Genomic DNA, 24286 nt, shown 5'->3' with positions numbered 1-24286 from the left:
TGTTATCTTGGACCATTTATATCTTGAGAGGAAAGACATTTTTGCTGAATTCTCGTTTAGGCTTGTCTTAAATCTTATTCCAAGCTTCCTGCATGTTTTACTTGACCTTCCAGAAATGCTGGCAAGATCCTCGAGGATGGATGCTCCCGCACTCTGCCGATGGGCTCCTCTTGAAGTTCAGGAGCCAACTTGTTCATCTTCCTCTTCTGCATGCTGACCCCACAGAATGGCTCTTGATTCCTTTTTCCTGCGGATTTCATCTGCTGTAATATTTCACAACGTGACCTTCTAATTAGTAATGATAAAGTTCAAGGTAGCTTTTTCACGTCCTTTTCCTACTAAAGGTGTGAGTCAAGATGAAATAAAACAAAGCAGGCCTTTCAGGGCTTGAGCAGCAGGACTGCTGAAAGCCTGTTTTAAGGAAATGAGGTCTGCACATGTGATCCTGCTGCCCTGTCTGATGACTTTGAACTTGTTAGGTGATTTTGACCAAGTTTTGCAGCGGGTTTATGAAATCTGAAGGATGCGTGGCTCTGGTGAAAAATAAAAGTAAAGGAAAAGTAACTCCCCAGCACTGGGGAAGAGACCCTTCTTCTTTCTGGTCTGGGTGGCAGCCGTTATGACTGGTTGGTGTGTTTTCTAGCTGGTCAACACGTGAGCATATCTCTGAGTCAGCTGAGAGAGCCGTTTCCTCACCCAAACAAGGAGGCAATGCATGGAAGAGCTGGAAGTGTGAGAACAATCACCCTGAAGAAGAGAAAATAGTGGGTTTGAATGGGAAGGATGAATCTGCAAAGACCATCTTTGATAGTCCTGCCACTCACAAGTCAATCATCACGTTGTTTTTCTCAGTGCATTTTTATTAATTCCTTATGTTCATAAACGTGCTTAGTGATGTATGGAGTGCTCTGCCTATCCTACTAACCTGTGAACCACATATCAAAGACCAGAAATCACAAATACAAAGATTCTCCTCCCAGAAATGTTGTTTTGTTTCCTTTCTGTGTTCACATGAGCCGCACTCACAGGATATGTGCCATCCCCTTTTGGTTTCCTAATTCTCTTACTGAGTTTTTTTTTCTGTTTTAATTCCATGCTGATACATGGCCTCTGTTAAGGTACTTACTGTTCTAGCATTTGTTCTCCTTAAATCCCTTTTATTTCCAAGGCTGCCAGCTTACAATATTCTTTGTTCTGCAGTATGATCTTTTGGTTTTTTTTGTCGTGGTGGTTCTGCCTAGGAACTGCAGTTTATTACTCGAGATGTAATTACCTCTAATTCCGACTTGCAATTTGTGTGGTTAGTCTTGGGACTGCTAACACTGTTTTCAGCCCCAAAGTTTTGCTATCAATTGATGCTGTTCAAATTCGTTCTGTCAGATATCTGGACCACTTGCCCCTAGATCAGGTGCCCAGTGACTGCTTTCCCCATCCTGGCTGGCATCTCTCTGCCCTGTACAAATGCTTGTCCTGTCATCTGGATGGCTGTTTACCACAAAATATGGCTCAGATCTCTCAGTGTCTGTCTTTTTCCTCACAGTTAGGGATTGTGCTTTGGGTGCTCTGAATCTGTGGGAACTTTCTGATGGTTTGCTTGTATGTCCTGTTGACATGTGTGCTGCCTTCCAGCACTTGTTAGAAATTTGTTTTGTGGATCTCCTTTCTCCCCCAGCCTTCCCCCAGTACACTTTGTGCTGGTGCGAGTGACAGGTGTAACGGTGTGATGGCCTGTGCCAGCATTTGGTACATCTGGGGTATGATTTTAATGAACAAATTTCATCAGGCAATTCTCCTCTGTCAGCTGGTGGGATATCTGAGTACAGAGCTTCGATGTTAAGTGCAGTCTGTGTTCAGCCTCCTGCTTCTTCAGCTTCTTTTTCTCACTTGTCTCAGCAAGACAGACAAAATCACTATTTTCCTGAATGGCCTCCTACAATGAGATAACCGTCCTTGTTCAGTCTTTCTTTACCAGCAGCATACATATGTTTTTATGTTGAAATCCTTTGAGGGGTTTTCTCTTCGCGTGCAGACGTGGCCCCTTGCGCTGCCCCGTCCGTCGGGCAGTGCTGCGTGATCCCCAGCCCACAGCAGCAATCCTGCGGTGCTCGCCAGTGCTCGGGCTGCCGGTTATTGCGCTGCTTCCATCGGTTTTATAAATATTATTTCAAAGGATTTTGGAAGGGATTTTTTTTAAATATTCCACGTCACAGAAGTATTTGCATTAACCCTGCACTTGACTTTCTTACACTGAACCGGTGCCATTAGCGGGGACTAGTATTGCCTGAGTAGCATTGGCTATGAGATGCAGGCATATGTCTATAAGGATGAGCTGCCAAGATGTAAATTAAAAGGAAATGGGAAGCTGAATTCCAAAGCTATTGTTTTGTAGTCTTTAGTGATGTCATTAGAATTCATAAAAGTTTAACTAGATTGGGGATGTGTACATCTTCTGAGCATATTTGTGGTAGTTTTACAGAAGATACGTAGAAATGTTTTCTGACTGAGTATTTAAATTGTGGGGGTTTTTTAGAGCTTTTACTGTCTGTTTGGAACAGGTTTCAGAAATCCCTCTCAAAAGTCCATTAGTTAGAAATGAGTTTGCCTATTCGTTTTCAAATATCTGCAGCACACTGAACGGAGCGTGCTACTTAGATTAGGAATAATGACCTGACCCCATAGCAGTCGTGACCGGAGAATAGAATAGAAACATTTAAGTGGATTTCAGATCAAACGTATAAACACTTGCAGCCTGTTAGAGCAATAATTTTCATTTGCTGTTTTGCACTGTAAAGCATTTCATCCCAGAGTAATTTGGGTATAAGAGGGGTTTACTGTAAGGGGTGGAGTTTTGTTTGGTTGGTTTTGGATTTTTTGGGAACGATTATTGCTTGGTTTATTTTTCTCCTGATAAAGTCTAACAGTAGTCCAATGTGAAATGAGATTACACTTGCCCTTAAAAAGGGAAAGACTTTATAGTCCTCAGTGCATTGTCAGTATGTGCTAGTTTCATATGACCCCCGTGTTCATATTTGGGGCTTCAGTTATTATCAGAGAAGCTTTTGAAGAAGGTATGACTGGCAGACTCTTGTATTTTACAAGTCTGCACACTGATAAACGGGATAGGGAATATGAATGGGTATGAAAGCTCCGTTCTCAGGTAGGATTTTTTGAATGTGTGCCCTGATTATTATATTTTCTTTGTTTCCCCTCTTTCAGGTATTCACTTATAAACAGAGCACAATCACACACCAAAAAGTAACGCCTATGCATCAAACAAGTGCAGAGAGCGTGGAAGACATGGCAGCACTCGTAGATCTCCATGAAGGCTCCATTATGCACAACTTATTCCAGCGATATCAGCAAGATAAAATCTATGTAAGTTTCTTCTAAAATTAAGAAAAACATCCAGAGGGAATGTTTTTGAATGTGTAAGTGCTGTGTGTGTTTTGCTGTTCTGTGGTATCTCCCCTCCTGATGTTCTCCAGTTCTTTGTGTATCCACATGGAGCTGAAGCGTGCCTCATCTAGTAACTTCTTGCCAGCAGCAATGGAAGGAGAAGGTAGCTCAGGGCTGGCCAGGCAATCCCTTGGAAACCTTGAAAAACTGGCATGCTACATACGCTTTTACATTTCCAGTGGCAGAGTTGTATAAAGGGCTCTCGTTTTTCTCTTCTCCTTTAGACCCTCTGCCCCACCAATATGTGCTGTGTACATCACCAGTGAGGATGCAGTGGGATTTAGTCTGTGACTGCCGTTTGAGATCCCATCAGGCCAAGATCCAATTCTGATCAGCTTCCCCTTTTCTATTGTAGTAGAAAGGGGATGGTATTACGATCGTCAAGCTGAGGACGTGTGCCGTTAAATACAGATAGTCGGAGTTCGGGGTGTATGAGAACAGGCAGCTGTTTATCAGTTGCAAAAACTAGGAATTAGTCCACACAGAATTCTTTTTCTCAGCTCTGTAATTAAGGTTTTTGTGATTACATTTACGTGCTCTTTAAATATTTTCATTAATCTTGAACTGACTAGATATGAATCTTTCCTGAATCTGGAACTACACTAAATGTGAGAAAGATACAAGGAATGTGGCTGTTACAGATTGTGAAACCTCACTTTGCAGTGGTTCAGTGGTTGGTGATTTTGGTTTTGGTTTGGTTTTTTTTTAATTAATAATTGCAGAACATAAATAATTTTTGTTTGCATCATCTGTCTAGGCCCTTGATTTGGCCATATACATGCTTTATTCCAAGCTTCATCTATTAACTTTGCCTTCTTTATTTTTAAAAGTGAACATATCTTAATGTAAAAATGAGCTTTTCCTGTATTTAGAAATTTCTTTATAATAAAAAGCAAAAAAGGGCACAAGGAAATTATGTTCCTTTGCACATTACCTTTAAAGTGGCTAGTACAGGGAATCCTAAATGTTGAAGTAGTTCTCTTTATTAAAGTCTTTATATATGTTTTTTTCTCAAAACAAATGAACCATTTTGCCATTCAGGAAAATCAGTGAACAAAAAATGAATAGCATATATGAACAATCCTGCACATGCGGGGAAAAATACCTACTTCGTAGGAGTTTAGTTTTCCACCAGTGTTATTAGGTTAGAATATAATACTCAGTGTGAGTCAAAATTTAAAAAAATTGTTTTCTGAGCCATTATGTGTACTCAGATGGAGGACAATTCCCCCTTTTAAAAAGCATGTGTGTAAAAGGGGGTGATTTTTTGAACAGGCAAAGAATAGCCTTGTTCTGAAGAGACATGTCCTAGCTTATTTCTTAGCTTGTCGAGGCAAGTTTAGGGTATTCTGATACTTGGTGTTCAGTGCTGTGTACATTTCTAGACAAACAGGTTTGTGTGCTGTTAATGATGACATACTTCAGTTGCTGCTGAATACTCATTGTCCCTTCAGTTTTGCTAATTTTACTGCTTACTCTTTTGAGTCCACCTCACCTGAAACATGATTGAAAAGGTGGTTGGAAAAAAGGTGTTTTGAAATGCATATGAAAGCGTCTCTGTTGTCCTATACACGTAACCAGGACCTGATGTAAGAAGCATCATCTTTTCTCCCTCCTCATTGGTACCCCACTCCTGCTGTGCCAATGGTAGTGTTTTAGCAGGACAGGGCTCCAGGAGCAGAAACCCCAAGAAAAGCCGATTAAATAGCTTGAATACATTTATGAAACTTCATAGATATATGAGCATGTGTTATAGGAGGAGGTATCATCATTGCAAAATGAACTGTGTCTTGTCAAGCCAAAATCTCTTAAGTGTATTGAACAGTTCAAAGATATTTTAATGTTTGATGTTAAAAAAAAAAAAAAAAAAAAAAAGACTGAAAGGTGCATTAAGTTTACCTTTGTTGAAGGCATACTTGCAGCTGAAGAAATTAGACTCCTGGTTATTCCCCTTTGGGACCAGACTAGTTCTTGTACAGGACAGTAGAAGTCATTGGAGTTCATGCCAGGAGCAATCAAAACTTTCCAGATTGTACATTTGCTTTCTTCCTTCCCTCCAAAAAGGCCTCTCCCATGGCCAGGAATTGCTTCATCAGTGTAGGGTACATACTGTCTCTTGTATCTGCCTCGGCACCTTGGCTGTATCTGTCCCTTGTGCATTAGCAATAAATTGGGAAGCTATGTGCGCCCCTCCACTCTAAGCTTAGGGGCTGGTCATCCCATTGAAAGATTTCTTGCCGTCCCTGAATGTAAGCCACTGTATATAATTGCTGTGTCCTGGCTTTTAGCTTACAGGTGTTTTGTCCCTCTTTACTTCAGCTCTGTGTACCTCCCTGTCCACATCCTGAGTGGGGGGAAAAGATATGCAAACTTGTATGCTGGCATTTTTTGAGTTGTGTGCTTGTAGTATTACAAGCATATTAGTGTGGTTCTTGAGTCTGGCAGCTTTTTGTTAGTTTTCTTAGTGGCAATGAGACTGGGAAGCACCTTTGTACCCCTAATGGGGAATACACTTAATGAGGACATAAGTTTTGGGGCTTGCTTCTTCACACACACACAAAAATTATATGAAGTGCAGTATACTAAATTGTAGTGTAAAGTATATATAATTTCAAAAATACAGAAGAAACAATTAAAAAGAAATTGAAACAGTTGCTTTCTCAGGAAGACAATTATTTATGCAAATCTTCCACTGTTAACTTGTGTGTTTGTCTGTATTTGAGGAGCTGTTTCTCTAGCAATGGGCATTTAAGTAAATATCTTCAGATGTTTGAGTTGAGTTTAATCTTCCTTTACTTAATAACATTTTTGTCTCCCATAATCATACCTGTGCTCCTAAACTCTTCGCTACTTCCTAATTAATACTATAAAGGTATTTACTATGGATGCCAAGTTTTGTCAAACACGTCAGTGACTTTCTTTGCTGCTGCCAACAACTGCAGCTATAAAGGGTCAGCAGAGGATTTTCTGTATTTCTTGCTGTTTTTGAGGGAGGGAGGAATATTGATTTAGCATACAGCTTGTGTTCATAGCGTGAATGATGCCTGGCTCTGTACTTAATGAGTTGAGGCTCTTAGCTGAATCTGTGCTGTTAGCGAGAAGGTGAATGACAAATTTGTCCGTGTCTATGTGCAACCGTCTTTTTGTATCAGTGTTAAGTCTGTTGACATCTGCTTGTGATACTTTTTGTCTGAATTTCTGTAAAAGAAAAGAGTGCATGTTTTCCCTTTTTGGCCTGTGAGAAGCATGGGATATATATGCCCTTTCTTGATTACTTAAAGCAGGCTCCTGTCTGGTATTTTTTCAGGTTTCTTGATTAATACTGCTTTTGTCTAAAAGTTTGCATCTGGGCTATCGCTGCTTTCGTTGTCCAGGAAAGGAGCAGAGTTAGGATGGCAGTGGTCATATGTTGCGGGGGTTTTCGTTGCTACTTCCTCCCCCATTTTACTCCATGAGGAACAACTTGATATGGGAGGTCCAGCTTCTGAACATCGGCATACGAGGTTTAATGTCTGTCTGTGAATGCTCAGATTAGCTTGCGTGCTAGGCTGGTATGTGGCAAAATACGGAAAGATAAACACCAGTGCTAAAAGCAGAAAGTACCCACATTTGAAAATGGAGCCTTTTGTGAAGGCGAATGAGGGATTTTGTTGCCTTTGAAGCAAGGCCAGCATGGGCCACACAATGTGGAGAGGGGAAGTGCTGTGGCGGCCGTTCTTGTCGCTGTTCAAAGGCGAGCTGTTCCCAAAGCTGTTGATTCTGGTTTACTTTTAGTTAAGCACACATTGCGGAGGAGACTGGCTTAGCCTTGGAGGGGACGCCGTAAACCACACCGCGTGGATTGTGCTGCAAGACGCACAAATTATGGTGTTCGAGCTGGCTCCAGGATGAGCTGCGGTTGTCTTGTCTCTGTGGCCAGCAGTTGGTCACTGATGCAGGCGAGCGAATTTCAGAAGAGCAGACCAGAGAGCAGCTTTTGCTGAGGTGAGATGCGGGTTGGAAATAACTGCAGTATAGGTTGTGCAGGTCAGTATGGAGGTCTTCAGCATCAGATCCACCCTCGTTTGCCTGAGTTCAAGCAATAAACAAGTTTCAAAGCACATCTGATTAGTTTTTTCCTTTTGAATTAAGCTGTGAAGTGCCAGGTAGGCACGTTCCCCTTTGAAGTGGTGATGCTTTGACGCGTGCCCATCTTGTTTAGGTGGAGAACGAGTACCTGTGCCCAGAGAGGCGTGCCACATGGGGTGGGGTGTGGTGGTCCCTCAGCCGTCCTCCCCTGATGGGGAGAGCGGCCTCCAGGTTGTCAAGCAGTTGGGTGTGGTGGCCAGGAAGGGTGAGAGAGAACATAACCTATTTTTGCTCACTTTCAAATTAGGACTGCAGCTTGCCCGCCAATAATTATAACCATCTGTTAGGTTTGTGTGTGTATGTATAAAAACTTCTGTACCAGCCACGTAGACATGTAGTGCTGTACCAGCCACATCCACATCAGAAGGAGGATGATGGTAATTAGGAGCTCAGTTTTTGTGGCTGGCTCCCTTTCTCTTTTCAGCTGAAGCAACAAACATGGAATAACTTGGATGAGAAAGCAACGTTTCTCAGATTTTTAAAAAAGGTGTTAAACTGGAAAAGTTGCCTCTTCCTTGACAAGGTTGCTTGCAGAGCTCCTAGCCGCTTCATTACACCGAATGCTCAGTTATCTGTTCTTAAAAGGTATATTCAGTTATTTATGCATGGATTTTTAAATCTATTTGTGTTTATTTACTTTAGCAGCATGTTCAGTTGTAGTTGTTAAACTTGCAGTAATTAGATAATTTGTCTCCCTCGAAGTCATGAGCATTCCCTGAGGCAACTAGTTGATGTTTGTGTGGTATTAATCAATAATCACCTTTGGGGTTTTTTCAAATTCTGTTTGCAGACACAGACACTTTAGTATCTAGGTCAGTTGTTCTCTGTGACTTGTTTGTCTAGGTTTTTGCATATTTGTTTTTTTCTCAGTATAGTAAAACTCATTTCAGATCTGGTGCAGTTGCTCTGTGCCATGCTAAAATGGTCGGCAGGAAATGGATGTCACTGCATGTTATAGTAAGAAAATAGCAGGACACGCTAAAGTCATGGTTAATTAAATACAGACAGACAGACATAATTCATACACTTCGAAAGCACTCCTGTTCAGATGTCCTCTACCACGGACAGAAGCTGTAGGTGGAGGCAGAGCGACAAAGGAAGATCAATAGAAGACAATAGTCTCAAAGTGTTTACTTATAAAGACAAAAATTGTCATGACTGATTTCTTAAATGGAAAAACTTGGATGCACTCCCTGCAGAAACTGAACCTAAAAAGAATGTGTATCAAGGACCCATACACCATCCTGGACAGCTCAACAGCCTCGGTCTTTGGCCTGTCACGGTCCATGGTATAAATAAGTGTGGGCCATTGACTTTAAAAAAACCAAACAATGGTACACACAAATTGTGTCGTTAATTAGTACCATAAAATATATATAAATATTGTACATGTACATTTAGAGCAAGTCCTTAGTTGTTAGACTAGCTCCTAGAACTACATTTATCCTGGTCTTGTCTGCAACCCAGCTGTGGTTGCACAGTTCCTCTCCACAGGCATCCAGTGCTCTAGAGCATTCCCAAGTAACCGGTTTGCAGGATCTGCTCTATGGTCACTGAGGAAACTGCTGTTTATTTAATTGCTCTGCTTTTGCAGTGAAGAAATTTCAAAAGTGTGCTGATGAATTACAGTGTTTTTCATGCCTTCCTCTGCTACTGGGGAGATGGGGAAAATTGTCTCCACCAGCTCCTTCAGTGGATGTGCAGAGTGCAGAGAACGCCGTTGCTAAGAATGCATGACAATGTCTATACATAGCTACTTACCTCCCTAATTAGCATGTTGTGCTTACACACATCAGATAATGTTTTCAAAATGTAGTTCAAAGTGAGCTCCTGTCTCCAAGCATTAATTACAGCTTCCATTTCACATCTGTTACTAGAGAGCAGCAGACAAAGATCTATATAAACACAGCAGGCTTTTAATTGGAAATCTAGTGGAATTTATTTCTGGTGATTGCTATTTCTAAAGGATGGTCAGTTATATAGATCAACAATTATCTGCCAAAGGCCAATTATAATTATTTTTTATTTGTTTGTCTTTTTTTAGTACATGTTAGAGGAAGAACATAGCTGTAATCATGTGAGAAGTAAACAAACGCCATCGGTTGGTTAACCAACTTTGGTTCTGAATTCCTCCATACTGCAGAACTTGTGGGACTGCTAATAACAATAACAACAACAATAAAGAATGTTTGCCTGAACTTTGTCCTCACAACTGAAAATACTGGGGATTTTAAAAGTGCATATTTTCATATCTTAGCAAATATTTTGGCCTGAGGTGGTGTGATCAACATGATATCATTAAAAAGGGAGCTGCTCAGAAAGGTCTGTGTAATTGAATACACCATCATGCATGCAGTGGCTACACAAACACCTTGCAATGTATGCAATGGCTACATGTATGCAATGGCTACACAAACACATAAATTTATATTACAGTTTGCAGCCCAGTACTTGTTGGTAACCTGCTGTGTGTATATGCTGCAGGAGGGGTCTTACCCTCTATCATCAGTGGTCTGTTTCAGTGAGACAGATGGGGAGGCGGAGGAGGTCAAAGTTTTATTAAAACATAAGAAAATTTGCTCTTTCTGTCTGCTCTGTATCAGTATTTTTCTTCTCATTTGGTTGTTTGGTAGGAGAAAAAATAATAAATGCAGGATCAACAGGGTCAATTCCTGTTGACTTCCATGAGTTTTGAATGCTACCTAAGCCCTACTTAATGATAACTTCATATCGAAAACTGCGAAGTAGAAATCTATCATCTTGTGCAAGTTTTGTCATTGGTGATGGTATACATTGCTAATGTCTTCTCAGATTTGAAGGTTTGTTGTTTTGTGTTGTTTTCTCCACACCTTTATTGAATGTCACTGCTAACTCTGTGAACTGAGAACAGAAAGTAGACGAATGTGCAGAATCAAAAGGAAAATTTTTTAGTTGTTTGCATAAGCGGTGACAGCAGCTTGGTGCCATTCAGTCAGAGCTTTTGCAAATGGTGCTCAATGCTTCGGCGTGCACCTTTGCCTTGTTTGCAGGTAAGCTTTGGCTCCTTTCTGTAAGGTCTGTTGCTCCCAGTCCTGCAAAGGCATTGAAAGGAGGGCAGGAATTTGGACTCTGAAACTTAAGCCGCTTGTCTGTCACCAGCACATGTTTTCTTTACATGCGTTAGGCTTTGACTGTAAAGCAAGCTGCACAAAATTTACTGCTTGTGCTACACTGTCCAACTGCCTTTTTCACATATTCCACCAGTTTAATACTAGAAAGGCCACAGACAGCCCATTTAAGTTGAGAATGAATTAAATTACTTTTATAGCTATTGTCTACCTATGTAAATGGACTATTGATTCATAGCCGGGCTGTTACTTTTATTTGAAAAGATGTAGTCCATTTCTCGCAAGCAGTTTCAGCTATTTCCTTTTGATGTCTGTCAGTCTTTCCTTTTAAAAGCAAATGGAGTCCAAGAGTTACATTTAGAAGATTTTTGACTGCTAATACCCTTTGCCATCTTAGTGCTGATTTCTAGACCCATGGCTATTTGGCAGCAGTTCGGTGCCATCCAACAAACTACCTGGCATAGACTTAGATTTCAGTTATTCTGGCTTTTGATTTCTGTTTTCATGCATGTTAAAGCGTAATTCCTGCTCTTCCTGCTCTCCTCCTAAAAAACCCGTTTCTGTAGAAGAGGTCTTAAAACATTAAAGGACCATGGAAGTTATGAAAATCTGGATATCAGTACGTAACATACTCGCAGGCAGAATGAAACAAATCTCCAACGCTTTTTTATATTAATATAATTTTTATATTAAAAGTATTTCTCCAGTGTTCTAGAGATACTGCTTTTTGGTATATCGTCTATCAGCATTTTTGTTTTCATTTGCATGTGTTTTCTCTGAAAAGCCCCTTCATCTTCCCAAGATGAATCTACAGGAAGGAAGAAGACCATTTTTGTCTTTTCCTTGCTTGGAGGGTGAATTAGGCCTTCAGACAGCTTTGAAAGACTCATTTGAGCATTGTGCAATAACAAAGCAGGAAGAAGAACTAGTGCGTGGCCATAGGCCATTTGAAATGAAGTGACAAGCCATGGGGTCTCCGCTCTTTGTGGGGCATTTTCTGATTTGAGCTAGGGATCGTCTGGTTAGCATTAAGCTGTGCACTTGTGCGCACAGATTGCTACAGTCTGCTGTGCAAACGTACATTCACATGTTGTATCGCAGCCCATGAAAATGACAAAAATCAATGTCTCGTTCTGATCGATCATGGTTTTTTGTTCAGGAGGTCACCTTCCCTCTCCACATGGCAATGGTGAAGAGAGATACTCTTCCATAACTGTTTATATAAACAGTCTATGCACAAAAGATCATTATCTTGACATCCAGAAGATAGGACTGCTACATGGTAGAGATTCTATTGTATTAGTCAGCAAAAAATGCAATAAAAACAAGGAGACTCGGTCCTTTTTATACAGGAGAAAAACTGTCAGAAACCTGCAAAGGTCTTAAATAAGGAAAGATGTCTGACATCAGTATTATTGTCTGTTGTTTTGGGTTTTACTGTTGGCTGTAACAATGCTCTTTTATCAGCTTTTCTTTATATTGGTTTCATATTTCCTAACTGGCTTTTTTAATGCAGATTCTGGGTAACACTTGCAGAGTTTCCTTGAGTATCTCTATCCACATGGAACAGTCTGTTCAGTAGGAGAAAATTAATGGAAAGATAAGATGAGATTAAGCTATGAGTGTATTTCTTACCCTGTGGAGAGTTCTTAGTTTTGTGCAGGTTCTCCACCACCTCTGAGCCTTCTGTGGAGTTAAGCTGAGAGATGTGACTACCTCTGTGCACTGTTTTGGGTATTTATGTTGGCAGCTAAGGTGACCAAAACACAGTTTTTAACCCTTAAGAAATAGACAGTTCTAGGCAGCTTCAAGTTAGCTGCCTAGAAGAGGGACACTGTGAATGTGCAAGGTTGAAGCTTCAGGGAGTGGAAGGATTCGCTTAGTTTAGAAGTTAAGGTAGCTGGGTTGCAAAGTACCATTTTTTCATGAAGAGGCAGCATAGCCTTTGCCCTTGGAGGGGCTTGGGAACAGGACAGTGTTGCTTAATATTCTTGTACCAAGGGAAGCTTAAGGTCACATTAGTTGGGTTGAAGGATCAACATAACAGATGAGGATGCATCTAATAGGGTATGCTGTTTCCCAACAGTTGCCTCTGATCATCTGAAATCACGTATTTAAAAAAACCCAAAATTATTCCGAAAATCTTCTTGTGAACTGTGCCAGTGAAAACAAGCATAAAGCCTGGCTTTGAAAATGCCTTAGTCTGTCATGCCTTGGATCTGATCTGTGCTCAGCACAGGAAGGGAAAAGCCACCAGGGAGGCAGTTGGTAGAAGAGACTGCTGCAGCTTACATCATGGACTGAAACACATGGGAAAGTGCAGTGAAGCAATGTGAACATGCCTGAGAAGACACTTTTCAAAAACAGTGTCAAGGAGAACATTTAGCAGGTGGGTCTTGGATATAGGTAGCTGCCTGTTGGCACTTCATCTTCTTAGTGCCATTCTCTGTCGTGTTCTGGTTCCCTTCTAAAGGTCCTCTCCTGTGGATGCTAACTCTTGCATTTGTAGTGTGGCCTGTGTGTTTACAAACAGCTCATTTTGCAATCAATTCTACAACTGACCTTGAGAAGAAAAAAGGACAATTCAGGGGTCATAATGTTGTGCGCATTGACAAGGAACACAGAGATAAAGAAAAGCAAAGCTGATGTAAATTTGGGTGGTTGGAAACCCACCATGAGTCACCAAACATGATGAGGGCTGCAGGAGCCCAAGCATGTAAGGATGATTATAGAGTATGACATTTCCATCTTAGAAATGGCTTTATTGGTTGAAAACATCTAAACTCTTAGTTTAGTGCTTCACTTTGATTATGGTTTTTAAGAAAGGAGCTTGGCTTCAGACATTTTAGTTTATAATTTAGAGAGACAACTGGATTCTGTCCCACTGAAATTAACATGGGACTAGCTGAAAGATGGGGTATACTTACCACAGAGAGGGTAAATCAAGGTCCTACCAAGAACAAGGGCATTAATTATCATCCTGTTATGGCATACCCTTGCCCCTTCTGCTGCCTCCCTTAAAAAACATGCCAAAATATGGCCCAGCCATCTTCCTCCTTTTTATGCTGACGTGTATGTGGTGGTTGACCTAGTTATCTTTGCCTCAAAATAAACTCAGTCATGATTACCGTCAATCCCTTTACCTGAGAGAACTGGGAACGATGGAGGCTGTATCTGCAGTGTGGGGCAAACTCTTCTGTTCCCAGATTTTGCATCCTGACAGTCTCCTTCTGCCTGTTTTAATAGTGCAAGCAGTTTTAGTTTCTGTTGTGATTGTTGATCAAATACTTAGTTCAGGAGCAGCACATAATGCCCTTTAACAGAGTCCTCCAGCCTGCTCCCGCCTTCTCTCCCACCCTCCCTGTAGCATGAGATATGCAAAGCCTGAAAGAAGTCCTTTCCGCGCGCGACCCCCCCCCCCCCCCTTTTGTCCCCTATTTATTTATTTCTTTACGAAAGGAGGAGAAATGGGATGTCTCAGATGCTAGAAGACTGGGAAGTGCAGAGGGGTACCTTGATGTAGAGGGTGAAAGGAGGTAATGAGAAAAACGGTGTGGGATAAATTGATGACCTTACATGGAAAGAGCAAGCTTGGGTAAAACACAGAAATCATAAAGGATCCTCAGAAATAAAAGAGTTATTGTGGAGATGCAGAAGTCTTGGCATAAAAGGGAAGAAGTGGAAGGTGGATGGTTGCTGGATATGGTGCAAACCTGAAAGGACATACCCAAAAAAGCATCTGAGAAGGGGAAAAGATGGAGAGCAAGGTGGTCCTGATATATTTAGTATGTTTGGTTTATAGGATTAATTAAGTGATCTTGCATTAGGGCAGTTTCCTTTTTCATTGTTTTTTCTGTGTAGAGAGCCTGAAAAAAATTTTGAAGGGGAAATTTCTTGCTCTACTTCTTCCTCTTTTAGTCCGAAAGCCTTTTCTACATGGGAAAGAAAGACATTTCAAACTGCATTTAGTTTATCTATTGCAAACTTGCTTCTTGTAATTTTAAGCTAACTTTAAAAAGTGTATTTTAACCAATAAAACTTTTTACATCGTTTACATTTGTTTGGCATCAAACTAAAATAAACTCATTGTGTCTTCCTCAAAAAAAACCCAAAAAAACCTCTCATGTTAGACAGGACTACTCTGACCATTGCAAGTTTTTCTAGAGTATTTCAGTGGGTGCCAGAAATCTTTGTGAGCTCTTGAACCTTGTTAAAGAACTAATTGTTTTTGAGTGTTTGAAGAAGTCTGGGGTGATTGATTTCAAGACACAGGTTCAAAGCTGATAGCTATCAGAAGGCAACAAGCAAAACAAAAAAAGCATTCGGAGAACTGATGAAAAATCTCTTCCTTTCTCAAGTACTTCTTTCATTTTGACTCTTGCGATCCCATTGCCTTACTGAATGTCTAGCTGAGAAGGCAGGGCTTGAACTTCTAATTTCGAAAGTGCTCTCAGAGGATCAGCAAACAATCTTATTTCCTCTTTTTGTGCTAAAAGGGGGAGCAGGAGTGTCTGTGGTTTGTGCCTGAAAGTGTTTTGGGAGATGCATTATCAATGTAAAATTTCAGTAAAAACTAGAAAGTGGAAAAGGAGCCCAACCTTTTCATATGGTAATCAAAGCACTGCATTGCGATTCAGGCTGAATAACTCAACTTTAATTTATTCTTGGGTTTAAATAAATACATTAGTGGTGATCCGATAGCAAGTTGTTGCTGGTTTAGGCTGTAACAAAGTAATTCAAGAGTTTGTGTGTGGTTCTGTCTGAAGTGTTGAGTTGGTCATATAACAGAGAAAAGTAAACTGTTCATTGCCACAGATTTAAGTCGTCAGGCTTGTGACAGGAGCTCTACACAGTATTTCTCTGAAATAGCCCTCAAACTATTTCAACTGGAAGTCTTCAGAAATCCTGTCTGCTTGCTAGTGCTCTGGCAGATGTATGAGCATTTCTCCTATTCATAACTGCTTTGGAGTGCTTTCATTAAAGTAAGTAATTATTGACTGTGAGAATCAGATTAGAAATTGCAAAGAACAAAGAGAAAATTTAATTCACTTTCTTTTGAGCAAAGTGGAAGTGACATTCTTATGTGAAAATACCTTTTCTGAAATTTCATCCAAACGGCTGCCTTGTGATGTTAGCATAATAAAGTAATTTAGAGATCCTGCTTCTGACTGTTAACTGCTTTAATTTGCCATATGATGATGCCTGGTGCAGAAACAGCATTCAGGAAACAGTACCCATCCACTGAACAGCCCTGCATTTTTTTGTGTATCTTTTACACCGGTTTAACTTGCTGCTAAGGTGTTCGCACTTGCAAAACCGGAAAGTCTGCCCTCCAAGAGAGGGGTTGCATTGGGCAGCTGCTCAGAGTCCCCAAGGGGAGGGAAAGCAGAGCCCTGCCAACAGGGTGGTGGGGAAGTGGTGCTCTTCTGCATGTGGGTGCAGGTCATGCTGCGCCTCCAGTCCCTGACTTCATGGCTTTTAAAGGTGCCAGGGTAGAGGCTAGCAGGAGTAGGATCCACTGTTTATAAAATATTGCTACTACTAAGAGCGTGTGATAGTTACTGGATGGGAAAAGTAGTAAGCCTGGAAGTGATGTAGGAAATTATTCTTGCAGCCAATCTTGCTGCTGTTGAGTATCCCAGGGGAAATTTACAAAGACTTTGGGAAGATTTGTCTTTTAATGGGAACTTTTTAAATAATGGGAATAGTTTTTAATAACAGTGAGGCTTCAGCTCATCAATACCTTGCTGAACTACCTTGGGTTAAGGTGGAACTTTCACTTGGACCAGCTAACTCCTAGTCCATACAGATACCTAGTTGTGGCTGCTCCTGAGTTGAATTGTGACACTTGGTAGGTGATAAATCTGATCCATTCTGTGAAGAATATAGCTTTTGTGTGATCTTGCCTTGGGATGAGGAGGTTTGTTTTTTGAAGGACTGAGTTTGTTCTGTCTTGTATCATTATAATTTGGTGGCAATTTGTGCATGCACTTAACTTGTTTTGCAAAGAGGTAGTATGTACTCGAGGCACCAGAAGACTAGAACCACAAAATTGGAGCTATTTCAGTAGAGGTTGTGGTTCTTCACGGTTTGCTGAAAGAAAAAGAGAGAGAAGGAATTTTTAAAATAATGACATGTCCTCAGCATTACGCAGTGAGGTGATTTAGGAATTGTTTTCGCTAGTATCATTTCTGCTATTTACCAGGTTTCTGTTAATGCCATAATACACTACTTTTTTCTCTGTGATACCTTACATGAATTGTGAGGCAATGAAGCCAGCTGACTTTATTTAATAAAAAGCTTTTCTTATTCACAGTAATGACTAATATTCTGGAAGCGTTCCTATCATTTTTAAAAAGTTATGCTTAAGCCACGTGAAAGACTGCCTCATGTTAAGCGAGTCTGTGCAGGAGTGGGCTGCTGTTGCCTCTTACGATATTTAGTTTGGAATAGGAGAAGCAAGAAAAGTCGTACTGTGGCTGGTAGTGGTGCGGTTTTGCCAGTGCTTTATCACAGGAAGATCAGGGATCATGGTGATGTTGTTCTGCCAGGTACCTGATCACGCAGAAGCTATAAAGTGCATGCTTACTGTTACAAAGTTAGATGGTGTCGTGTTTTGTGGGGATTTTTTTATTTGCTTCTTTGCCATGGCATCTCTTGTGATGGCGTGCCTCAAGTTACTGTTCTTACATTTTAGTAAGACTGTAGTCAGACTTTAATAAGGTAAAGAGGAAGATCTGTAGCAGTCTGTTTTATTGGTCATGCTTGCACTTGTAATTAAAAAAAAAAAAAAACCCTCTTAAAGTTTGCCCATGCAGTGTGTGCTGAAATATATATAAAACAGAGGAAGTTTGTTCTCAGAGACTTCCTCACTAGTTATTTAAGAACCCAACAAGCAATGATCCCAGGAAATTAAGCTGTTGTCCCAGTGCTGTAATTGCCCTGTGATACAATCTTGTGTTGAAATGGTATCTTTCCTCTAGATGAAACCTTCTGAGCTATTGCACAGCATGGGGGTTTCTATAAAACCCACGGATTGAAAGTTTACGGCTCTGTAAAAGGTACTTGAGTTACAGTGAGGAGGAATATTCCCCTTGCAGCTAATAAAATTGTCATAATTTCAAGGACACTGCTGTTGTCTGCCTTAGCAAAAAGCTCAAAGCTGCTACTTGTGTTGAGCCTGATGGAGGACGAACAGGTGGATAACAGGGAATGTAACAGCAGGGTAACAGTGAGAAAGGAGAGCTGATACACGGAGATAATTACAACTTAATTAAGGAGAAGAAAAGGGAGGCAGGTAGATGTGGAGTGTAAATGCTGTGGCAGAGACTGACAGAGAGGGAAGGAAAACGTGGGGGAGCTGATGGTCCCTGGGTCTCAGTGAGTGCCCCATGGTGGCTTGCCGGAGAAGAGGGTGGCTGCAGGAGGAGCACGTGGGGCAGCGTTTCTGTGGCGTGCAAGATGCTGTTCACCTTATCCAGCCCTTTCTGGATAGGGTGCTGCGGAGGTGAAGAGAGCCTCAGCCCTGCTGTCAACTTCACAGCTGGTTCCTATCGGCGATGAGAGGGTTGACTGCTGGTGAAGCATCTGTCTGTACATGGAGACCGTGCTGCAGGGCTGGAGGCTTCGCAGCCTGGCTCTTTGCAAGTCCGCAGCAGGGCTGTTGAAGCCAGGTGTCAGCTTCCTGCCTGTAACCGCAGAAAGGGTGCTTAACAAAATGAAATTAGTATCACAGTGGTAACACCACACACACCATACGATATATCAATTAATTTCACATGCCCCAGAAATGTACTGGAAATTCTGGAGATAACATGCTTAATCTTATCTCCTACCTCACTTAATTTTATTTTATTTGAAAAATATATTGAAGTGGATAGAGGGTGACTGAGAAAATGAACAGCATTGCCAATAGACTGTTGCAAACGATCACATTACCACAGCTTAATGAGTTAAGGCAATGGGAATGGGCATAAGCTGCTACCTGGGTGGTTTTAACGCGCTCTCTAATTGCAGTGAGATAGAAATGAATGCCTTGTCAGCTGCCATTGTGCATCAAACTAGTAATAAATTAAGTTGCAGAAACCCAATGTTTTGGGAGCATCTGCCAGTTCATGTGCTTTTCTTAGGGCCTGCTTCCATGTAATGGTACTAGTGTCTGCTATAATGTCTGATACTTCTGTTTTAAAAATGGGTAGCAGAGAAGGACTTGGATACTCTGCATGGAAATACGGAGTTTTGGACCAATACTTGGGGGACAGTCAGGTTTTTAGTAAGTTCAGTGAGTCCCTAAGAATGCGTGAGGAGCAGCTGCAGAGCAGCGCTTGTAGGCATTACTGTGCAGCTGTAAGCATTGGGATTCGTACAGCTGAGAAGCTCTGTGCTGTAGGTGGGGTAAGCATGAAAACATGACGGAAGTGGAAGAAACTTTTGCCCTTCTGTTGCTTTTGTTGAAAGGAAGAAAGCAGGGAAAAATACTAGCCACCTTTATCCAAAGGATTGCCAGGCTTTTGCAAACGTGTATTTGTTGTCTTTCATTTGGGAAGAGTGTTAATCTGTTCCACCCTGTGTGTAATAACAACTCTGGGGGGGCTGTGTGCTTGCAGACCTACATTGGTTCGATAGTTGCCTCTGTGAACCCTTACAAGAGCATCCCGGGACTGTACGACTGCGCCGCCATGGAGCGATACAGCAAGCACCACATGGGAGAGATTGCACCTCATATCTTCGCTGTGGCGAACGAGTGCTACCGCTGCCTTTGGAAACGCCATGACAACCAGTGTATCCTCATCAGGTAAATGGCTGCTGCCCTGCTGCTGCTTTCATCATCCCTGCCAGTGAGCCTTTCGAGGTGATTTAGGAACACGGATTTGGGCCACATGGAGAGGAGAACTCCAAAAGAAAGCAGGCTTTTAAACCGTCAGAGTTCTGGGAGAGAATTCTGAACTTGCTCTGTATCATTCTGTGGGCCTCTGACAAAATGTTAATTTTTCTTACGCACCTTAGAATTTCATTTAGTGAAAAATCTGTTGTATTTTTGTGCGTTTTTTGCTACTCGCACATCTGATTCTACCCTAAGTGCTTTCCCCACCAGTTTAAACATCCCTGTGCAGCTCAGCAGTTTGTCACCACTAGATCCTGAACTCTGTATCTAGAGGAAGAGAAAAAATAACCCACCAGTCTTGAGATACACGGTAAATAACAACAGCAAAAGAGAAAACCCTCCTCATTTCAGCCACTTAACTGCCTGATTAATCTTCCTTACTTAATCTTGTCGTGCTTTAATTTAATGGTGATTTAACAGCTTCCTGTTTCATCTGCTGTGTCGCTGGTATTCAGGATCTCGCTGCTGCCCAATGTACGTTGCGAGCAGTTGGCATTTCAATAGCTTTTCACTGCTTTCAGCTCCTCCTTCCTTCTTGCTCCAGAAGAGTCGAAAATGCAGCCAGCTCTCTTCCCTTTCCCCCGCCTGCCAGCTCAGCTGCGTTGGCTTGCAGCAGGCAGGGAAAACTGCAGCCTGGCCCACCGGATCAGGAGGAGCAGCTCGGTGGCGATGGCAGCGTGGCACCAGCCATTGGGCTCCAGGCGGGAGGTGATGTTCAGGGGGGTGAGAGAGCTTGTGTTTCCCCTCCCTCTCCTCTCTCACCTTTGTAGTGTTTTGTGATTAAGCCTGTTTGCTCTTGTTTCCTGCAGCCTACCAGCACAAGTTAAATGTGGAGAGCTCTTCAGACACAAAGTGCCACAATTTTGGCTGTCTCCTGACCTCCACGGGAGCCCTTGTGACAGCCATGGGACCATGGCATGGGGCAGCCAGTGGGGCAGAGAGGGGATGAGGCAGAGTGAGAGCAGCACCTTTTGCAATAGGCAGTTTCTACTGGCATTTAAGATTATAGGCCAGTTTGCAAGGCTTCCCAAATAAGAGGAGGATTTGGCTCATGTAGTTCAGCACCCAAGCTGTTGTTAGAAATGTGGATCAGATGCAACACAGCTAGGTCTGGTTCCAACTTTCTGCAAGCTCTCAGGTCATAGTCCCTGCCTGCCCTTGCCTCTAGGCAGGTCCTGCCTGGCAGTGGCACAGAGGGGGCTGCGTGTGTTTTTCAGCTTTTTTCAACTGTATTTTTCCTTTTTTTTTTTTTTTTTCATTTATTTAATGCGTAGTGCTGTACATATAAAGCTGAGTCCAAGTGTCACTCTGAGAAAAAATGAAATGCATAGAGATCTTTGTCATGCAAAAATAACTACCCTGGAGTCATGATTTCATGGTGTAATGTCAGGTAATAACTTGTGAATAGACCACATACCTGAATTTTGGGGACCAAAATAATTTTTGGTGCCTAGAGGGTGGCCGTTGTTATTTTTGTTAATGCCATTCTGAACTGGCCCAAGTATTTTACCTTTTTTCCAGTTCCCCACAAGCTGCCAAGAGAGAAGCAGGTTGTGTCCTAAAAAGGACATAAGCAGAAGTATCTGATGTTCCAAAGGAGTCTCCAGCAGTCCCTGCTCTGTAAACCATGTGCCTTGGTACAGATAAGCTGTAATATGGAGAAGTTTTGCATTAGCAGTCCCTTTTGAAATTGTTTACTGTGGTCATGGATTAAAACAATGATTTGTATAAGTTCAGTGTTTCAGAAGAGTGCCGTAATACAACCTTATAAGGGTATGTTGTTTCTACAGAAATTGGAGGAAAACACAATTCAAGACAAAAATAAAAAGTCAAATCTACTTTCCTAAAACACTGTTATCTGTTGTATCTCTGAAGGAGTCAGAGCAGGATTTTTTTAAATTACTGGAGGTTTTCAGTGGCCCTCATGAGGTTTAGAAAAGTCCCTGTGATCATATACTTAGTTTGGGGCATCAGAAGTGGAGGTATAACAGTGTGCTTGTCATCTTCAGCATCCTGGTCATTTTTGCATCTTTTACTGGCTTAGAATTAGATGGTACAACAAGTCACTGTCAGGCTTTCTTGGTTACTACTGGCATTTGGAAAAAAAAGGTCAAGTAGACCTCTCTAATGTCTGAATTCAGGGAAATATTCTGGTCCTGTATTTAATGTAAGAGAAGATAAAAAGGAAAATTTTATTCCATTGCGAAAACACAATAAACAGTTACATCCAGTTAAAAAGAGTGAATTGTTCGTGTAGGCTTCACGTTCTCATATGCACTCTTCACCTGCTCCTAATTTTGGGATCTAAAACCAGTAGCAAGTTGTAACAGCCCCATGAGCCAAGGTACTGAATGCTTTCTTATGATCCTCTGGACTTGAAGTGCCCCCTGCTGGCATCCAGAATTAGCTCAGCTTTGTTTTGGAGCTGCTTTCTTAAGGCATTGGGTTCAAAAACCTGTGAAAAAGCTTCTACTGTTTTGAAATGCTTGGGCTATTGTGTCTGGGTGGGGTAAGACGAGAGGGTTAAGGCAAGAACCTGAATTAAAAGCTGTCATCATTAGTGACTCAAAATGTAATATAAATGCGAGACCATTTTTCCTGTATAACCACCCAGACCAGAGGTAAAAAGGAGGGAAATAAAGAAGAGATGATATTAAATGGAGTCATCCAAAGATGCTTATTTATTGGTCTGTGTTACAGAGGCTTATTTTAATTCATGATAGTGCTGCATAAAAATGACTTAGCAGCCTAAAATTCAACAAAATGGCACATTGAATAAGCTGTGCACAACCAGTGCATTAGAATATTTACACAGTTGTGAAATGGTATTTTCACTCTCCCAGGCTAAAAATTGCTTAACTGGCTATTGAACTAGAGTTTTCATGTAGACAAAAATGTCTGCATCAACGAATTCTCAGTTTTGTGTTGATCTGAACCTTACCACAGAGTCCAGTTTCATTTAAAACAGGAAAAAAAAAAAGCCCACCACAGTTAAATTTGATGCTACAACAGACATGTTAAAAAAAAAAAAAAAATTAACATCTGATTTTTCAGCTGGGTTTTGTGGCAGGAGCATGAAGGGAGTCCATCTTACTCAAGGAAAAGCCGAACAGCCTGTCCTGATGTAGGGAAGGGACTGAGTTTGCACATGATTACCTGATGGTTGCAAGTTGGGACCAAGTTCAAACCTCCACCCCTTTATTGTAAGAATAGGAAGATACCTTTAGGTGGCTTTTTTGTTGCTGCTCTGTTTAAGGTGGTCTAGTCCATGCACAAGCAAACACATACTCTTCTCTCAGATACAATAGCAGCTGATCCACTTTAAAGCACTCGAAAAGAAGTGTAGAGCAGTTGAAGGAGCAGCAACAGTCACCCTGACTTACATTCAAGTCAGTGCTGCGAGTGGGAGAGATTACAGTCTGACACCAGTTTGTTCTCTCCGTTATCATCTGATGGCCTGACATTTTTGTTGTTGTTGTTCAGCTTGAAGATCAATGTGAACCAAAGTAGTCTTTGAATGAGACCCAGACTTGTGAATAGAAGACGTTCCTATGAGACTGACGCACCAAAATTCACGTGTGTCGAAGAACTGTATTTGCTGAAGAAGCCTATTTTGTCTGTGTGTATCAGTCTTCGGGGTTTTAAAGCCAGCAGACAGAACTGAGAAGTGATTTAGAGTAGTGTTGATAACACCTCACTCACATTACACCCTTCAGAATGAGGAGTCTATCTCGGTGACCCTCTTTTCCACTGCAGCAGTCTGGAGTCCAGGCTGCTGTGCCCTTAGTGAGATGCCCTGCATAGAACAAGACATGGAGAAAGTCTGAAGTTCTCCTAAGTGGGGCCTTGTGGATTGCTGTCACACTTAATATATTCAAAATACTGAATGTAGTGATGTGGAATGAGCTGGGCATTTAAACTCATGGGGTGGAAAGGTTGCTGGAAAGGTTGGCTGTGCACTAAAAAATTCACCCTTTTACTGACCTTGGCAACTTTTTGTAGGCATATGCTTTCTAAGGAGTCTGAAAGATTGATCCCACTTAACCTACCATTAGTGTGTGTACTGTAGGGTTGAATAAACAACTTTAAAGTTTAGCATGCTTGTTCTTGATTTTTCATCTCATTAATAATAACTGTCTTTTTAAAAGTATTTTATAAAGGAAAAATGCAGAGCCAACTTAATGCACATAAAATTATGGGTCCTGAGCTGAGCAACCCCATGCAGGGGTGAGATCTTACTATCATGGTAGAGGGCTCCAGGAATCCATCCATTCGGTGCTCCATAGTAATTGTAAAACTAAACAGAATAGAGCGGTTACGAGTAAATGAATAGAGAACACTGGGTAAATCTATCCTTTGCTCATACCTGGAGTATTTTGCACGAGCCTTTTTCCCCCTTGCTTGATATCCAGGAGGACTTTGTGGAACTGGAGGTGGTTCAGAGAACAAAAAGGAGTGATTAGAAGTGTAGCATGGCTCCATATGTGGGAATGGCTAATGGAGATGGACAACTCGAACTGGGGAGGCTATCCATGAAGTCATGCACAGCACAGCAGAGAGAGGGAGTGCTGGGATGGGTTGTTGGTTTCTCCTTGCAATACGAGAACTAGGGGACATCAAATGAAGCTAATAGGAGGCAGATCTGAAACAAGAAGACACGTGTTGGCTAGAAACTCATGGAAGATAAAGCCATTGAGGGTTACAAGACACA

At 41.5% G+C, this 24286-nt stretch overlaps 1 protein-coding gene across 1 annotated transcript in view; it reads left to right on the top strand.

The window, feature by feature from the left end:
* Positions 1-24286, top strand: part of MYO10 (myosin X) — a 173002-nt gene that overhangs the window by 73489 nt on the left and 75227 nt on the right. The window contains exons 3-4 of the mRNA XM_072853128.1: positions 3217-3375; positions 19298-19485. Of these exons, the coding sequence (XP_072709229.1) occupies positions 3217-3375; positions 19298-19485 (347 nt within the window). The remainder of the gene's footprint in view (positions 1-3216; positions 3376-19297; positions 19486-24286) is intronic.

This window comes from Ciconia boyciana, chromosome 2 (assembly GCF_034638445.1).
Source record: "Ciconia boyciana chromosome 2, ASM3463844v1, whole genome shotgun sequence".
NCBI classification, from domain to species: Eukaryota; Metazoa; Chordata; class Aves; order Ciconiiformes; family Ciconiidae; genus Ciconia; species Ciconia boyciana.
This window is presented reverse-complemented; position numbering and strand designations above follow the sequence as displayed.